The 19,228-nt window shown below is 40.1% G+C and overlaps 1 protein-coding gene across 1 annotated transcript in view; it reads left to right on the forward strand.

The window, feature by feature from the left end:
• The window catches only part of CSMD1 (CUB and Sushi multiple domains 1), a 1,701,396-nt gene that overhangs the window by 562,950 nt on the left and 1,119,218 nt on the right, over window positions 1-19,228 (forward strand). The window contains exon 5 of the mRNA XM_074989136.1: window positions 2,880-3,087. Coding sequence (XP_074845237.1) covers window positions 2,880-3,087 — 208 coding nt within the window. The remainder of the gene's footprint in view (window positions 1-2,879; window positions 3,088-19,228) is intronic.

Consider the following 19,228-nt stretch of genomic DNA (forward strand, 5'->3'; position numbering starts at 1 on the left):
ATAAAGTATTTCATTTTTCAATTCAAATGCTACTTGGTAAACAGCAAAAAAAAGTTGTCAAGTCTACTACCTGCTTGACCCCTTTCAATGATTTCTTCTGTTCCTCATCAAATTCATATTTTTTATCTTAGGCTACATCTACACTAGTGAGGTTTTTTGTTTTTTTTTGAAAAAAAAACCAGGGCTCTTTCAAAAAATCCAATAGAGCATCTGCACACAAAAGGCATACTTTCGATATTAAATTGGAAGAATGCAGCACTTTTACCGCTGGCCATCTTACTTTCCCAGATGAGGAAGAGCACCTTTTTCCAAAAGATTCTTTTAAAAATAAATGTGTATGGACACCCTTGCGGCTGTATTTTCAAAAGAGTAGTCCTCATGGTGCAGGATTTTTCAATCCCTGGCCCCTTCTTTTGAAAGAGCGGGAGCTGTGTGGACACTCTGTATTGAAAAAGCAGATCTATTTTTTGATCTGTTTTTTGTGTGTGGGCACAGTCTTTTGAAAGAAGTTTTTTCAGAAGACATCTTCCAGAAGAACTTCTTTCAAAGGCCGTTCTACACAGACCACTTATTTTGGAAGAGGCATGCTAATATACCGAGCAAAAGATGCTAATGAGGCGTGGATGCAAATTCCCCATGCCTCATTAGCATAATGTCACATGATTCCCCAGGGGGCTTCCGGAAGGAAGTCTTCCTTCTGGAAGCCCCTTCTTCACAAAAATTTTCCGGAAGAAAGGGCCTCTGGAAGAAAGACTTCCTTCCAGAAGCCCCCTGGGGCCATGCTTCTACACAGCATTTTGGAGTCCGGAAGAATGGTCTTCCAGACTCCAAATCACATGATATTATGCTAATGAGGCACAGGGAATATGCATCCACGCCTCATTAGCATCTTTCACTCTGTGTATTAGTATGCCACTTCTGAAGGAAGTTGCCTGTGCAGAAATGGCCAAAGGATCTCTGTAGTGTCTTAATGTGTAAGGATCAACATGGCTTTGCTTCTGTGTATCTGCCAGCCCATTTCCATTCTTTAAGTCCTTCTCTGGCTAGTCTTGGCTCCTAGCTTCTCCCTTTCCCCCCATTCTGTTGTATATCTCCTTACAGCATCCCTTTGCTCATGCTTCAAGTGAACTCATTTTCTTTCTTCGTATCTTTCATTAAAGTTCACTTTCATCCGCAGCCTAGCCTTTCATCACTGATCTCCTACAAGTCTCCTCCCACTCTTATATCTCTCTCTTTAATTATTTATGCGGTATGCATCATAATTAAACTGTAAGTCCCTTGGGGCAACGACTTACTCAACCTATTTGTTTTAAAGCTTCATATCGCATGGGAAGCTAGTTGAATAAAGATAACAACTTGAGTAAAAATTAAGCTTTCTTTCTTTTTCTTTCTCCCACATATGCAGAAACATATTTATTACTTTTGTAGCTATTTAGCCATAACACTAGTCATGGAAGACAATTTACTGAGCTTTTAATTTTTCATACCAATAAGCTACATAGCTGTCATATTTTTGCATTTATGTTTTTATACCTAATGCTAGTATTTAAAGCTTTCAATTAAATTTTATGGGGAAGAATTGTAAATGTCTTTCTTTTATGTAGAATAACATTGTAGAGTTAGTGGCACAAGCTCATGAAGCACAATAGTATATTCTAAGAAAAATACATGCTATTAACAAGCACCTGCAAAGTATAAAATACAAAATACAAAGGTTTTTTGTAAAAAATTTGTAGCATGCAAATCAGTTTGTTTGGGAAATCTCGCTAGAAGTGATTTCTACTGCTGAGATCTAGTCTACAGGCTCAGTGTGATGAAACAGCACACTTATAAAAGAAGTTGGTTATTACCATAGGATTTCTCATGAGTTTATTAATAATTCCTGGTTTTGGACAGGTCAGTAATCTTTAAGAGTAATCTTTACTTTGGCAATTCTGTCTCTAGTTATGGATGACATGGGGAAGCAAAGACATACATGGCAATTTGGGAAGGGTTAAGGAAGTGGAAGAAAATTCACTAATGTTTTTGAATAGCCAACAATTGGTGGGTCTCATACAGTTCAAGCGCTAAGGAAATCATTTTGTTTTTGCTTTATTCAGAATAGTTTCTCCATCCCTGTTATAATCTCCAGTAGAAGGAGTTTGTATAACATGGGAATACGGTAGTCAAGGGCAAAACTAATCTCTGGTCATGAACACAAGCCCACCTTGAATTGGAATTCCTGTAGTTTGGCTCCATGACTATGATTGAAATACTAGCATTTTGTGGGCATGTACAAGATGGTAGTACTAACACCATTGCACTTGCTACTAAAATGAACTATACAGTTCCATAAACTTTGTGGAAATCTCTGACAGCTTTGAAAACTCTGAGAGTTCTCTAAACCCTTTCCAAATGACTAACACAGGAATCCATAGAGTGGGATTTCTGGTATGCTTACCGTCTGCTAAATAAATTAAAAACAGAGCTGTCCAAGAGTCAGCTGTGCCTCTGTGATACTATGCCTTAACCTTGGCTTTGGTGCTAAGGGAATCTCCAGCAACAGAGCATAGCAGTAATATAGTGTGCTTTGCCTTGCTCATTGCCCTAACTTCCAACAAATATCCTGTTCTGGGCTGGCTGTGTGCTCATCCTGGATTCAGCTATGCCAGGGCTATCTCTAACCAGAAAAGACTCAAAGGGGAAATACTGGACCAGAAAATCTGGCTTTCAACTGTTTCTTTAAAGTAATTTATGTAAGTTTTCTTTACATTTTCCTCAAAACTGTGTATTTATTCACTGTGTACATACTAATGATCAGTTTTTCCATGATAATTAAAATTATTGTTGTTTTGTTTTCTAAAATAAACTCACTCATTAGAGATTGTTGTATTCATCAGCTGAAGGTGCTTGTGGAGGAACTCTACGTGGGACAAGTGGAACTATTTCAAGTCCTCACTTCCCTTCTGAGTATGAAAATAATGCTGATTGCACATGGACCGTTCTGGCTGAACCAGGAGATACCATTGCACTGGTCTTTACAGATTTCCAGTTAGAGGAAGGATATGATTTCTTAGAGATCAGTGGAACAGAAGCACCATCAATCTGGTAAGTCCAGAGAAGGGACAGTTACCCCATTTTCTGTTTTCTTGTTAGGTGCTAAGTATTTCTTTAGGGAATTTGATAAGGGTGTTTTGTTTGTGGGTGTTGTTCCTGAGCATTTTTTTCTCTCTTGAGCATATCTCTCTTTGGGCATCTCAACCATCCAGAAACAAAGGCATTATGATTAGAGATTCATCTATCGACCCTTCAATCCCACCTTCTTCACCCCTCAAAATGTAATTATACTGGTAGAATATTTTAGGAATACATACTCTTTGGGTTTTATACACAGGATTTGTGTCTGAACTTTCAGAAGGAAACCGTCTCTAACTATTACACCAAAAGTAGTTCTTCACATTGTGATAACCAAACAACAAAAATACAGTGAGAAAAATCCTGGACCCATTGATGTTAATGGGAATTTTGCTATTGACTTAGAGGGGGCAGAGTTTCACCAACTGATGTTAAGTTACTCAAGTAATTCTGACCAATGTGCACCAATCTAAATCAGATATAATTCTGTTGAGATAAGATGGGGTAAGAGATTAGAATCAGTCTCTTATTGTTCAATAAACAAAAAAGATTGGTAAATTGTCTGTGTTGGTTGGAGAAGTATGTATTAGTTCACATCTGGGATCTGTTGTGTTTTTTGCTCTTTACTCAACATAGTATGAAGTGACTGCACAGATACAGTGGGATCCAAATAAAAGTGTTTAGTAACTAAATGCAGTTTTGATGGCTCCCTTTCTTCTTCCCTATTCAGAGTCCACCTGATTCTTCAAAACTGTTCTACTCTGTTATAATAACTAATGAGCCCTATTATTAGTAGTGCTAAAGAGTGTCTTTTTTTTTCTAGCAAGTGAAAGCCAGCTCTCATTTTTTTATAGAACAATTTGTAATTTATGGCAAATAATTAATTGCAGAACAGATCACAGCTATTACATTAGCACTTCTTTGACATCTACATGCCCAGGGTCTAATCTGACTCTGAGAAAAAGAGTCTGTGATGGTTAATGCACATGTTTCTTGTTCTTGAGGCTAGCTGAGAGAAAACATGCATTAAAGTTGAAGACTGTGGAAAATGAACTCTACAACCACAAATACAGTCTGTAGTATGTCTAAAGTGTTACTGCCTCTTTCTCATGCTTGCACTTCTGAACAGCGAAAGTGCAGTTTCTTACTAGTCTATGTCTTTAAGACCCAAAATTTCAAAACTAGAAGATGAAGGATTATTGTTGTATTAAAATGAATTTCCCAGAGACGAATAGTTTAGCATCTTTTGAAAATTTGTCCATAATTTTTACCCACTAAAATGATGTTTCTTATAGATGAATCATGAGATCTCCTTGTGAGCAAGGGGGTGCACAGACAGTAATAGAAACTTAGCCCGAACTAATTTTATATTTGGTACGAAGAATCTCTCAACTGAATGAATTTTCCTGATTTCTTTGATTCAGACCTGTCTGTGACTCTGAGTTCTGGTAGGCCAGGCTAGAACCTCCAGTTTCCATCTTCAAGGTGAACGCTAATTTGTAACACTGAGTTCTTGTTTTAAGAAAAGAAAGAAAGAAAAATTACACTCCCTTCCTGCAGAATAGATGCTAGAAATAAGACGTGAGACTTTATCTCTCTCTCTCTCTCTCTCCCCCACACACACATACACACAACCAGCAATATAAGTACACAAGCAGGATTAACTTGAAGAAAATTCTCTCTGTTCAACAATATATGAAAAAGTTGTTTTGTGAGAAATTACATCAGAAGCTTTGTAGGATTCTCCATCATTCTCAGCTAATTTAGAATGTAGTTACATACCCAGATATGTTTAAGCAAGGACAGTAACCATAGATACACTAGAAGTATGCTAAATGTAGCATATGATGTAATCAGCTAGCTAAAAAGAACAGTATCTTAAATGTTGTTCAGTATTTAAACCTAATGGATTATATATGTATCAGTCAAAACTATAACCGCCCCATTCACCCCAGATGTTCCCATTTTCTCAAATCTGGCTCTGTTACATAATTGCTGTTTCTAGTGCATTTTGTGTGACTCACTAATGATTGTCCTTTCAATTAAATGATTGTTTATTAGTGCAAAGAGGCAAAAATTTTGCTAGGGCAATTTTCATGGAGATGGAGGACATGTCATTACTAAAACTAAAAGGCTGCATCTATACTATATTCCTCTTTCAGAGGAGGAATGCAAATGAGGGAGACCAAAAATGCAAATGAAGTGCTGACTTACAAATCTTTCTCTTTATTTGTATAATCTTGTGTGATTGCATTTCCGTTAGAGATAGCAGAGTAGACTAGGTTCCTTTGAAAAGAACCCTTATTCCTGAAAAAATGAGTTGTAGGGTTCTTTCAGAAACAGGGATTTTTTCTCAAGGAATCCCATCAACACTGCTGTTTTTGTTTTTGGAAAAGTCTCTTCTGGAAATGTGATTGCACAAAATTATGCAAATAAAGCATGAAATTTGTAAATCAGCACTTAATTTGCATTTTCGATCTTCTTCATTTGCATTCCTCCTCTGAAAAGGGAATGTAGTATAGATGCAGCCAAATGGAAGAGTGAAAAGGAAAAAAAAATCTGTAGTTTTTTGGATATAATTTATATAGCACAACAGCTGTGCAAGACACCTTGCATACACTAACCCCATCTCTGTATACTGGGAGTGAGTGGTATGATTCCCAACTAGTCAAACTCATGTGTCAAAAAATAGTAATGGCAGCCTGGGCTACTGCAAATTCATACCACAAGGTTCAGACAGATTCATAGGCTGCATCGTTTTTAATGTTTCCCTGAAAATGCTGTAACTAGTATCCAAGTTAATTTTAATAAAATAGCAGATCATTCTTGAAAGAGGCATCATTCTTGGCTTGTAGAACTAATGCAACATGTGTAGCTTGTGTAAGAGATATTTTAATTTCTCTTTAAAATGATCAGACCTTGGACACCACAAAAGTGTAACTTACTGAATAGTTCAGTTTGCTATAATATAAATTATTACTTTAAAATGTTTCTGTGAAATGTGATGGAAAGGTATAAATTACAGCAATTTATTATTTGCTGCCATGGCTGAAATAGTTATTTTTTTCCTAATTTTCTGTTCTCTTCCTTCACGTATATCTGAAGTTCAAGTTTTTAGGTGTCTTTGTTGGATTTAAATTTCTATACTTTTCTTGTAAAGAAAGGATTCTATACACTGGAGAAGATATTGTTTGACATATTTCAATCCAGCATAAATTTGTATATAGTCTGTGTAAATAGTATTTTATTGCTTTTTATTTTTCTTGAGAAGGAATCATACAAGAAAGGTAAAGATGATCTCAAATAGTATTTAAATATTATTTCTAAAAGTAAGTGTTGGGTGTGTTCTTGGAAAGAGGACACATTTTATTCAGCGAATCATCAATAATTAGAACTAATGTATGAACTTCATTTCTTCCTCAAGTATCTCAAAGCATATATATTCCAATCTCACAATACAACTTGTTCCTAAATTTTAGAGCTTTGTGCTAAGAAACAAACACCTAACTTCTTTTCTCCTAAAGTTAAGGCAATTTCATGGAGGACTGATTTAGAGAATAGAGTAATTTTGTCCAATCTAATGCTTCTTCACCAAGTAATACAATATTTCATTGCTTAGGTTCTGTTGTGGTGGAACATGCAATACTAATATGAAAAGAACCTCAACTGCTCAGTGACTAGGAACCATAACATTTTCAAACTTTGATATGAAGAACTGACCCCCTTTTAAAAGTATTCTCAGATCAGACAGTATATTTTAAAAGTGCAAGTAGCTCTAAAGATTTCTTTGCTTGTGAAATAATGGCTGTCTTTCTGTGGCAGTTTGCAAATGGTTTGACTGTATCAGTGGGCTGAAAACAACAATTTGCCATGTTTTTCTTTTTCAAAGAAGCATTTCAAAATAGTTTATAGAATGTACAGTAAAGCTTTCTGCTCCCAAAAGACCCAGGTGAGAGCATCACACTTTTCATTTTACAGTGTCAAATGGGTAGTCATGTTAGTCTGCAGCTTCACAAATAACATACAATCCTGTGTCACCTTAGAGACTAATAAATTCATTAGGTCATGAGCTTTCATGGATAAAACTGAGGAAGTCAGCTTTTGTGGGTTCGTCTGAGGAAGTGGGTTTTACCCACAAAACTTCATGAGCTAATAAATGTAAATAAATAATAAATAATAATACATGTCTCTAAGGTTCCACACGACTATTTGGCTGCATCTACACATGCCCCTTCCTCTGGAAGGGCATTAAAATTTTCAGGAAGAGGGGGCTTCTGGGAGATCCCAGTGGGCCGCACGTCTACACAACTATTTTGCTGTCCAGAAGAGCTTCTTCTGGACTCCGAATCATGTAATCACATGCTAATGAGATGCAGGAAATTTACATTTGTGTCTCGTTAGCATCTTCCGGGCTGCTCATTACCATGCCCCTTCCAGAGGAAGGGCATGTGTAGATGCAGACCTTGTTATTTTAATTTGATGTTCAATCATTTTATATAAAAAAAAAGCAGCCCAGTAGCACTTTAAAGAATAACGAAATAATTTATTAGGTGATCGCTGATTTGCTCACCTTGACAATATTTTTCTGATTTGTCCACCTTGATTACTATTTTGGTTCTCTGTGTCTAAAATATTGAGTCTGTTCTGGTATGGCTATGATCTGAAGAAGTGGGTCTGTCCCAGGAAACCTCATCATCTAATAAATTATTTTGTTAGTCGTTAAAGTGCTACTGAACTGCTTTTTTGTTTTGGTAGCATATAGACTAGCACAGTTCTCTCTCTGTTACCATTTAATATCATTGTCTAAAAATGATGTTGCCTCCCAGTGGCCGTGTCTACACGTGCCCCAAACTTCGAAATGGCCACGCAAATGGCCATTTCGAAGTTTACTAATGAAGCGCTGAAATGCATATTCAGCGCTTCATTAGCATGCGGGCGGCAGCGGCGCTTCGAAATTGACGCGGCTTGCTGCCACGCGTCTCATCCAGACGGGGCATCCTTTTCAGCTGATGGGAATAAGGGGACTTCGAAGTAGGCGGGGTCCTTTTGAAAAGGAGCCCCATCTGGACGAGACGCGCGGCGGTAAGCCGCGTCAATTTCGAAGTGCTGCGGCCGCCCGCATGCTAATGAAGCGCTGAATATGCATTTCAGCGCTTCATTAGTAAACTTCGAAATGGCCATTTGCATTGTCATTTCGAAGTTTGGGGCACGTGTAGATGTAGCCAGTGAATGGCATTTATAACAAGCCTGTGTCTACACTTACCAAAAACTTCGAAATGGCCATGCTAATGGCCAGACTGAAGATTACTAATGAGGCACTGAAATGCATATTCAGCATCTCATTAGCGTGCCGCTGGCTGCGGTCCTTCAAAATTGCTGTGTTTCGCTCTTGTACAGCTCATCTACATTGGGGTTCTTTTGAAAAGGACCCCTGTGTAGACAAGTACACGGGAGCAAAACATGGTAATTTTGAAGTGCCGCGGCCGGCGGCATGCTAATGAGGCACTGAATATGCATTTCAGTGCCCCATTAGTATTCTTCAATCTGGCCATTATCATGGCCATTTTGAAGTTTTTGATAAGTGTAGATGTAGCCCAACAGAATAAAAAGTAATTATAAATGGACCTTACTTGCAAACGCTTCATCCCATGTTTAATTTTAAGCACATGGGTACTCCCATTTAAGTCAAGAGCACTATCTGCAGGCTTAAAATTTAGCATATTATCCACTATGATGGATAGTTCTCTGAAAACATCCACACAGTGTGCAGCGGCAGTCAGTAAAGAAAATAGGATGTTAGGAATAATTAAAAAAGGGATAGAAAATAAGACAACGAATATCTTACTTCCCCTATATAAAACTATGGTACACCCAGTCTTGAGTACTGCGTGCAGATGTGGTCTCCTCACCTGAAAAAAGATATATTGGTGTTAGAAAAGGTTCAGAAAAGGGCAACTAAAATGATTAAGGGTTTGGAATGGGTCCCATATGAGGAGAGGCTAGAGAGACTGGGACTTTTCAGTCTAGAAAAGAGAAGACGGAGGGGTGATATGATAGAGGTATATAAAATCACGAATGGTGTGGAGAAAGTGAATACAGAAAAGTTAGTTACTTGTTCCCACAATATAAGAACTAGAGGACACCAAATGAAATTAATGGGTAGCAGGTTCAAAACTAATAAAAGGGTTTTTTTCTTCACACAGAGCACGGTCAACCCGTGGAACTCCTTGCCAGAGGATGCTGTGAGGGCCAGGACTCTAACAGAGTTTAAAAAAGAGCTCGATTAATATTTGGAGGTTAGGTCCATAGATGGCTATTAGCAAGGGGTAAGGTATGGTGCCTAGCCTTTTGTCGAAGGCGGGAGATGGATGGCAGGAGACAAATCGCTTGATCATTGTCTCCGGTTTGCCTCCTCTGGGGCACCAGGCATTGGCTGCTGTCGGCAGACAGGATACTGGGCTAGACGGACCTTTGGTCTGACCCAGTATGGCCGTTCTTATAGGCATAAGGGTTTGCAGAATCTGAACCATAGACAGTTAATTTTTTTAACCTAATGAAAGAAACATTTGTTTTAGAATTCATACACAAAATCATAATTGAAGATATTTATTACATTCTTTTTGCACATAGGATACTTAAAATTAAAATAAAATAAAATAAAATTCACCTGAAGTGATGTTTAGAAATAATATTCTCTAGATTATTCTTCTTTATTTTCAGATCAGGCAACGGTAGCAATGCACAAGACTGTTGATTGTGTCAAAACTACGTATCCTAACATAAACCTTTGTGTTCATCCTCATTTTTTGCAAGACTGAGAAGTTTAATTTAGCATGCTGTTAGGGAGCAGTAAAGGAAGTATGGGTTGGATAACTGGACAGGTAGCTGGATAGAAAGCTGGCTAGGTGGTTGGGCCTAACAAGTGTTGATCAATGGCTCAATGTCTGATTGGCAGTCAGTTCAAGTGGAGTGACCCAAGGATTGGTTATAGGGCCAGCGTTGTTCAAAATCTATATTAATGCCTGGGATGAGGGAATGGATTGCACTCTCAGCAAATTTTCAGATGACACTAAGCTAGGAGGACAGGTAGATTTATTGGAGGATAGGGATAGGATCCAGAATGGCCTAGAAAAAAGAAAAGGAGGATTAGACCAAAAATCTGATGAGGTGCAACAAAGATAAGTGCAGAGTCCTGCACTTAGGATGGAAGAATCCCAAACATCGTTACAGGCTGGGGACCAACTGGTTAAGTAGCAGTGCATCAGAAAATGACCTGGGGATTATGGTGGATGAGAAGCTGGATATGAGTCAACCATGTGCCTTTGTAACCAAGAAGGCTAATGGCATATTGGGGTGAATTAGGAGGCATGTTTCTGGCCGACCTAGACACATTATTATACCCCTTTATTCAGTACTAATGAGGCCACATCTGAACTATTGTGTCCAGTTCTGGGCCTCCCAGAATAGAAAGGATCTGGATGCATTGGAGAGGGTCCAGAAGAGGGCAACCAAAATGCTTAGGGGGCTGGAGCACATAACTTATGAGGATAGGCTGAAGACTTTGAGTTTATTTAGTTTGCAGAGAAGAGTGAGGGGCAATATCAGCCTTTAACTTCCTGAAAGGAGGTCTAAAGAGGATGGAGAGAAGCTGTTCTCAGTGATGGTAGATGGCAGAACAAGGAGCAATAGTCTCAAGTTGCAGTGGAGGAGATCTAGGTTGGATATTAGGGAAAAAAAGTATTTCTTTAGGAAGGTGGTTAAGCACTGGATTGCATTACCTAGAGATGTGTTGGAATTTCCATCCCTAGAGGTTTTTAAGTCCTGGCTTGACAAAGTGTCCTGGCTGGGATGATTTAGTTAGGGTTTTATTATATCAGTTTCTCAAGGAAGCTGCAGTGGTCTCCAGTTAAAAGTCTATAAAAAAACTATATGCAAAAGTCTCAGTGTAATATGGAAGAAGTAGTAATAAACTACTGTTACTTTTGGCCTTTGACTTTATGTAATCATCAGGGATGCAAATATCTTTGTAATAGGTAAAAATATCTAAAACTTTGAATGGAGCTGCTTGGAGAGATTTGTTCATAAATGTTTTTAAGGTTTTGTCACAATCATGTTTTATATTACATAAACGTTTTGAATAGCATAATAACAACCATCAAATAGATCATATTCAAACTCATTCAATTTCTTGTACTTTTTTATGGAAACCCATCTTAACCTTACTATGTGTACTCTGCACGTTCTGTATAAAAAAAGTAATGTGCCAAATTCAGAGTGTAAATCAGCTAGTTTTACTGAAGATTATGGAGCTATCAAAATTTATTCCTGCAGATGATCCAACTCAGTGTTAGTTATCAGGTATGTATCTAATTAATTTAAACAGCACCATCTACTGTCATATAAGGTATAAGCAGCATTGCTTGTAAATTCTTGTAAGTTCAATAAAGTTCTTGTTGCTGTGCAATAAAAAAGTTTCCTCATGGTACTTCCCAATATTGAAGAAACCTTTTATTTTTTTTTCTTTCCTTAACCACCAGAAGTAGAGACAAATTTGTTTCTTTTGGTCTAAAAGGAAAGGGAAAATTACTCTGGCTCCCTTCCACTAGCTTCCATGTATTAAGTGCCTAGAATATTTCAGCAGCTGCATAAATATTACCCCAAGCATGTAGATTCCGATGTATGAGATTCAGCATTAACACCATTTAGCACCTGTACTTTTCACATTTACAAAGATATGTAACAGCATAAAATAGTATGCCTTTTTTTTTATCTGATTGCACATAGAACTGTACAAAGTGAAATTTAAATATGTCACAGAGGGAGAAATACTTGCTGAATGTGCATGTGTGTGACAGAGAGAGATTGAGAGATAGAGAGAGAGAGACTGTGAGTGTGAAAACAAGGTGGCCAGAGAAAAAAGTTGGATGTTTGTTTGCAAAATCTTTACCTTGAAATAATTTATGAATCATTTACATAAAATAGATTAAAGATTGCAGAGTTATGTTAACTAAACACAGAACTGGTGGAAAAACAGACAGTCAAATTCCATCTTCCTTTCCTGCTTGCTAACTATTTTTATTCTTAAAATCTTGCTACAGCAGATGTCCTCCTTAAGGGCCTGATTCCGCCAGAGTCTGAGTAGGAATGGCAGAGTTAGCCCCTAACCAGACAACAAATCTTTCTACTTGGTCATCATGTTTTTTACTCAGTTTTCAAGGTTCCTATACAGCTAGAGTACAGATATGCTCTTCCCCAGCTTGTGTTTTCTTGTCTTAGTCCTTCTCCACTTTCATCAGTTCCAGCCTATTGTTTCCGTCAGTCTCTGGAATCATAGAATCATAGAACACTAGGACTGGAAGGGACCTCGACACGCCATTGAGTCCAGCCCCCTTGCCCCAACGGCAGGACAAAGTACTGTCTAAACCATCTCTGATAGACATCTATCTAACCTGTTCTTAAATATCTCCAAAGATGGAGATTCCACAACCTTCCTTGGCAATTTATGCCACTGTTTGACCATCCTGACAGTTAGGAACTTTTTCCTAATGTCCAACCTAAACCTCCCTTGCTTCAGTTTAAGTCCATTGCCTCTTGTTCTATCCTCAGAGGCCAAAAAGAACAAGTTTTCTCCCTCCTCCTTATGACACCCATCTGTCCAGTGCTTTTTTGTAATTGAATTTAAGTTTAATCAACAACTGTAAGCTATTGATAAGGATGTTAAGGTTGGTTAAATATTCTGAATACAGGAGAACCTCAGTTATCCACCCCCTGGTTATCCAACTTTCGGTTTTAGCTTACACCACTCCATGCTTCAGTCACCAGGGATCCCTACTCAGCTGCCAGCTGGAGCTCCCTCCCCTGGGGCCAAATGGGACTTGGCACTCCAGGGCCAATCAGGGCTTCCTTTCCTGGGGCTGGTGGTGGCTCCAGGCTGCAACTGCTGGGGCTTCCAACCCCGGGCCTGCAACGGCTGCCCACCCAGGGCTGACTAGGGATCTGGCCCTGGGACCAGCTGAAGCTCAGCATTCCAGGGACAGCTGGGGCACTGCACCTGAGCTGGTAGTGGCTGTCCACCCAGAAATCCAGCTCAGGGCTGGCTGGAGCTCTCTGCCTCGGATCTGGTGGCAGCTCCAGCCCCAGGACTAGTGGAGGCTCCATGCCCTGGCCACCAGGGCTCTACACCCTGAGGCCAGCTGGGTCTCAGCACCTCAGGACCAGTAGGGATTGCCCACCCAGGGAGCCAGCACTGGGAAACTGGATCCACAGAAGCCAGCATCCTGCAGCCCACCCCAGGGAGCCAGCCCCCAGAACTGCAAAAGGGGCCTAGGCCTGGATCCACTCCCATCTCCCCCTCTGCAATCCCCCACCATTCCCTGATTATCCAGCATTTTCAAGTATTCAACCATTGGTCAGTCCTGATATGTCAGATAACTGGCGTTTTATTGTATATTGCCTCTTGAGATCCATATTCTTGGATCTGTTCTGCCACACAATACTTAATAGGCCCAGGGGAAAGAAATTAGAGGTCCTGTGGACTATAGAAAACTCCCCGCACCTTGAAAGCGTCCCTATCATTGCTACCAGATTTGCCCATTCCATTGGGGTATGCTCCTTTATTTTGGTTACTCTTCTGGGGCTACTGGTGAGTCTGGTGCTGGCTGGATCCTTGCTCCCCAGCCAGCCACCCACCAGTGATAAGTGGCACTCTTCAATGGCTGATGATGGGATGAGTATGCAAGGCTGATGGGGTAGTCAGAGAAAGTTGTAATGTGTGGGGCTGTCTGCTTTCCCTGGTGGTCCGTAAGTGCAGTTTCTGCTTCATGCCAGCTCTTGGCCAGCAAGCTCATTCCTGCCACAGCCCCATTTCCTGCCAGCACTGGCTGCTTGCTGCAGTGGCTGGTGAGTATGGGGAAGTGGTGACTGGTTATGTATCACCTCTCCTACCCATTCATTGACTTTTTACATGCTTCCTCTCTCACTGTCCTCTCCATGCTGTTCCTCACCCTAGGTCCTGCCCCTATGAAGTTCAGAGCTGCTGTGTCCCTAGGCACCCTCCCCTCCTGAGCCACATCTCTGGCTGGGTTCACTGAAGCTCTTGCAACCAGATTCTCTGGGCCCTGCCACTCAGTGCATCTTTAGGCCTTAACCCCTTCTTGCCCCAGCTGTGGCCAGGGAACAAGAATGTGCTGGGCCATGTTGGTAGCTAGCAGCTGTGTGGAGGTGTTATCTGCCTTTCCACACTGTGCAGACAGGGAGGGGTAAGCTACTTCAAGCCATAGAGGAAAGTGGGGGTGGGAGAGGAAGAGAGGACATTTAGAAAAACATGGGTCATCCTTACTCCCACCCAGACTTCCTCTTCAACAGGAAGCAGCTCTCTTCCCTTTCCACCCACACAGTGCTGAAAGCCTGCTGCTGGCCACTTGTTGGTGTGAACCTTGGCAGACATCTGGGAAGGGAGCTGAGTGCCCCACACACACCACCTTGAGAAGACATGGCACCAAGTGTCAGAAGAGGTGGGTCCACCCCAGAAGTCCAGCCAAGGATGGAAGGTGGAGCATACTGGATAGGCAAGGTTGGGTCAGGTTTGTCAGTCACAACCATCCCTGTGTAAGAGTGTGTATGCGTTACCCTTCCCCATACAAACCTTAAATATAAGAGAGTACATGAAGATACTCCAGATACTCAGTATTTCTTTTAAATGGGCTCAGTCAATTTCATGTTAATTTGAATGTTTTTGCTGCATAATTATAATTGATTGTTACTCACCTGAATGAATAATTTTATCAGGTGTCCTATATTCAGCACAGGAAAATATGGCTACCCTATTTAAGAGTCTCTTCCTCTGCCCTGTCACTATATTTGAAAGTGTTTCTTCTGATCAACTTTGGTGCAAGCAGAGGCTGAGGGGAGGTCTTTTATGAATCAGATAGGCTAGATACTGCACCCCAGTTACTCAGGAACACAGAGCTGGTGGGTAACACTGTATGCAGACCCCAGTGTGACAGAATCCCCATGGTGAAGCCTGAGATGATGGGACTGCTGTTCCCCATTAACTCTCTACCCTGGGCTGTCTCTCATAGTGCTTCGTTAGTGACAAACAACAAACCCCTCCAGGCACCATTAACACTCCACACAACTAAATGTTGGAGCCCCCCCACCCAACTAGATTTCATGAATGCTCCCAGAGCCACTCATGAATCACTGAGAAAAAGGTACCAGGCAAAGCCCTCCTGCTCCCAACCTCAGCAATAGGCACTGCTCAGGAACATACTGTCTTGCATTGCTTAAGATGAACAGTGAACATTAATTAATTGGTTCATCACTTCATCAGTGAAAAGTGGTTATGCAGTATCCTTTCTAAAACCTGAGCAAGACTATCAAAAAGTTTAGGCAAACTCACTCATAAAGATGAACAGCAAGCCAAGTTTATTGGCTACAAAAGCTAGATTTTAAGAAATTGTAAGTGATAGGTAAAATGTCAGAAGGACTACCAAAAGAAAATAAAAAGTAAGGACACAGTCTAAACTCACAACCTATTAGCCTGGGCAACATCTAGATTAATGAGTTTTTCTCACCCACTGGATATTGCAGTCTTTAATATACATGTTTGTCCCTTTAATCTGGGTCAGTCTCCTTTGTTGTAGTCTTCAGTCTTCTTCTCAGTATCCTTGTTGTTTGTGGAGTAAGTGGGGGCAGGAAAAAAAAAGATGAACCATATTCCCTGATTTTATGTTTTACACCTTTAGTCCACAAGCTTGGAGAACACAAATCTAGGCATGCCTAGTGGGCATTGCTAGTCTCTAGGCAAGGCTGAGCAATTCCCCTGGTGTCACTTTATGCAGGTGAATCATTGAATTGTAGCTCCCCTGCTGGACAATGGCTGCTGATGGCTGTTTCACACAGACTCAAGCAGTGGTTACTTTGTTTCTAGGGAAATTATGTCTGGCCAATTTACAGCGTGTTTTATTGACAACACAATCTCATCACTTCATATGCACTAATGATATACTTATTAGATAGAAGAGTGAGTTTCACAAGATCATAACCTTTCCCTGATACCATACATGCCATAATTAATATGCAAGATCACAATTATGTATACACACATGAGGAATATGTGGGTCCCAGGTGCTCCCCCAGTATCACACACAAAATGACCCATTCATTTCTCTACCACACAGATAAACCTCACTCTGCATACCCCACCAACTCTCCAGCAGGCCCCACCTATCCTGAAAGCCCCCAGATGTGTGCAGCCCATACCTACATACCATTCATTATGATGGGCCAAAGGGCCAAATTTAAATGAGAACCAGTGTCTTCTGGCATTGGGGCCGCAGCACTACTGAAATGGGGTTTGTTTGTTTTTGTGATTAGGGACCTACCAGAAATGGGTGCTCTCTGCAAAGCCACTAAGCACACAGGCCTGGAGCTCAGAATTGTCAGAAACAATTAGCCCCAAGACTGACTATGGGCTCAAAGATTAAGGAATTTTGGAAATACAGAAGCTGCCATGTTGACATGCAAGATTCTTGCACCATCCATTTTTAATGCATTACTTTACAAAGCTGATTAAAATCTTCTCAGTGGGAAAGGTGCAGAAATACATATTATTGGTCTGTCTGGGGAAAAATATAAGGTGTAGTTGTCCAATGGCTTCAGTGTTTGTACAACTAGTTGCAAAAAAATTGAATAAATAATAAAACAACTAGAGAAGGTTTAAATAGTCTGTCAGAAGGCAGCTTTTTTTCTAACAATAGCAGGTTCTGATACACTTGATGGGTTTAACAATTTTGATACACTTGATGTATTCAACAGTTAATTCCAGCAGACCAAGGTATCCATGAAACTGTATTACATAAATTTACAAGTATGACATTCCATGTAAAAATTAAATGTATGAGAGAGATTATTTTTAAGCAGAGTGTGCAAAAAGAAGGAAGACCATAGAGTTTTGAACTGATCTAAGACTGAAGATCTAGTCCTGAAAGAAAAAAAAGAAAAGGAGGGGGGAGGGGAGTAGCAAGTAACTGAAACCCTTATGAGTGCCAGACTCACTGATATCTGGAACAAAATTTTCTAGAAAGATAATAGGAAGACACAGAACTAATCCCTAACAAAATAATTAGAACTTTTCTAGCTGGAAGTCACCCAATCCAGAATAAAGTTTAGGTAAGGTTGATAGTGCTCTGACTGATAATCCAAAATACTACAGGTTGAACCTCTGTAGTCTGGCACTCCTGCAATCTAAGCAGTGTGAATGAGAGAATTTGCTGGTCCATTGGAAGTCAATATTGTCTAGCTACATTACCAACATTTCCACTCCTTATTGAGTTCTTAGGAGACATTTGGGGGTAAATTACAGCTAAATAACAGCAGAGAACACTGAGAGCCAGGACTGGTGGCTATAAACAAACTGTATGGGACCATGAGAAACTTGGCCACATCCACGATAAGTGGTCATCTGGCTAACTAAAATCATGCTGGATTATGGTTGTTGCCAGACAAGAGAGTACTGGAGGGGAGAGGTTCAACCTGTACAAGAAAAGAGATCTGAGGCAAAAATAAAACATGGACCTGAACACTTTGTCGAAACCAACACAAGTCAGGGCAAAGACTGGCATATGGGAAAAGATACTGCAATTTATTACAATGCTTTTCAAGAGTTTGCAAGCACTAGTGAAGTGTGCACAGCTTGGACAAAGAGAACAGCAAAGCAATGGGCAACCCTGCAGCCCCAGATTATTAGACTAGCCATATGAAAGCAAATGCATCTTTTATTTGTTTTAAACTGAAAATTGGAGCACAACCAAACATGTTGCCAGGAGCACTGTTTCTAACATTAAAAGAAAAGCCAGAAGCACTGGAAGGCAAATAGAGCACGGAATATGCTGAATGTACCCAAATACTTCACAAGCCATGGTCCTAGGAAAGTTCCCCTCGCCCTAATGCAGGTGCCAAAAGAGGAGCTGGATATATTCATTCTTCTTGTAATCACCCAACCAGTAGGAGAACCAGCAGAGTGATACTTGCTGGTTATTGTAAGTTTAAATAGAGCTTCTCACTTTTGTGAGGACCTGAAGAGTTAAATAATATGTAAAAATGATTTTTTTGTACACTGCATGCAAGAGAAAAGTTTTTGGAGAGATTGCAAATGTCAGCTACTTGGTGTGTGCCCTAGTGACTGTCACATTGAAAATTTAAGAGATGGACCAGACATTTTTTTATATACTGGCATTAAATGAACAATAAAATTGAAGAAGCTATTGTTAAGGTGTCTTGCATTTGACAAAATGACAGGCCAACTAAAGTGAAAGAGCCCCTGTTGGTGGCAGAAAGTAAAATAGAGCTCTGGAAAAAAGAAAATATAGATTTGTTTATTTTGGCTGCAAAAAAAACAATGTCTTACTTTATCACTCTCACTTCCATCAGATAGACTTGCTAAAAGATACTACAGCCAAGGAGGTCATCATGCATATCAAATATAAGTGATAGTAAATCTGACATCATAATGCATGACAAGGGATCACAGCATTGTAGGCAGTTTGTAGTGAAGTGTATGTAACTGCTAGTCACCATTATTATCCACAATCAAATGGTTTGGTGGAAATACTATCAAGGAATAATGTTTCTACTGAAAGAGGGTGTGGAATCAGACTCTGTTCTGTAGTTAGCACAGTTAAATTGCAGAAAGATAGCAGTGCAGCATGGGCTATCGGCTGCAGCCATTCTGGAAACAAGACTGCCTGAACAGTTAGAAACTGATGTCACAAACACTAGGGACTTGCAGACATGTGGAGAGAAATAAGGCAGAAGAAAAAAGTATGATGTGGAATCACAGGAGATGTCACCATTTCACAAGCATGACACCATTCATTTCTAGGTGTGATAAGATACTCTCAAAAACCAGTGGTGCCACAAGATGTGGTCCACAGTCTTATGAAGTTGTCACTCACATGGATTCATAGTTCAGAGGAACAAATGACACTTCCTCACAATCCAGGAACAATGAAGACAATGAGGACTGAGTCTGTCATTTTTCCTGAGAGGGTCTACAGACAGACAACGCCTCAGCAGGTTTAGGAAATTAACTCCCCAGACACGGAACAGCCAG

Source organism: Carettochelys insculpta, chromosome 3, assembly GCF_033958435.1.
Source record: "Carettochelys insculpta isolate YL-2023 chromosome 3, ASM3395843v1, whole genome shotgun sequence".
NCBI lineage: Eukaryota > Metazoa > Chordata > Testudines > Carettochelyidae > Carettochelys > Carettochelys insculpta.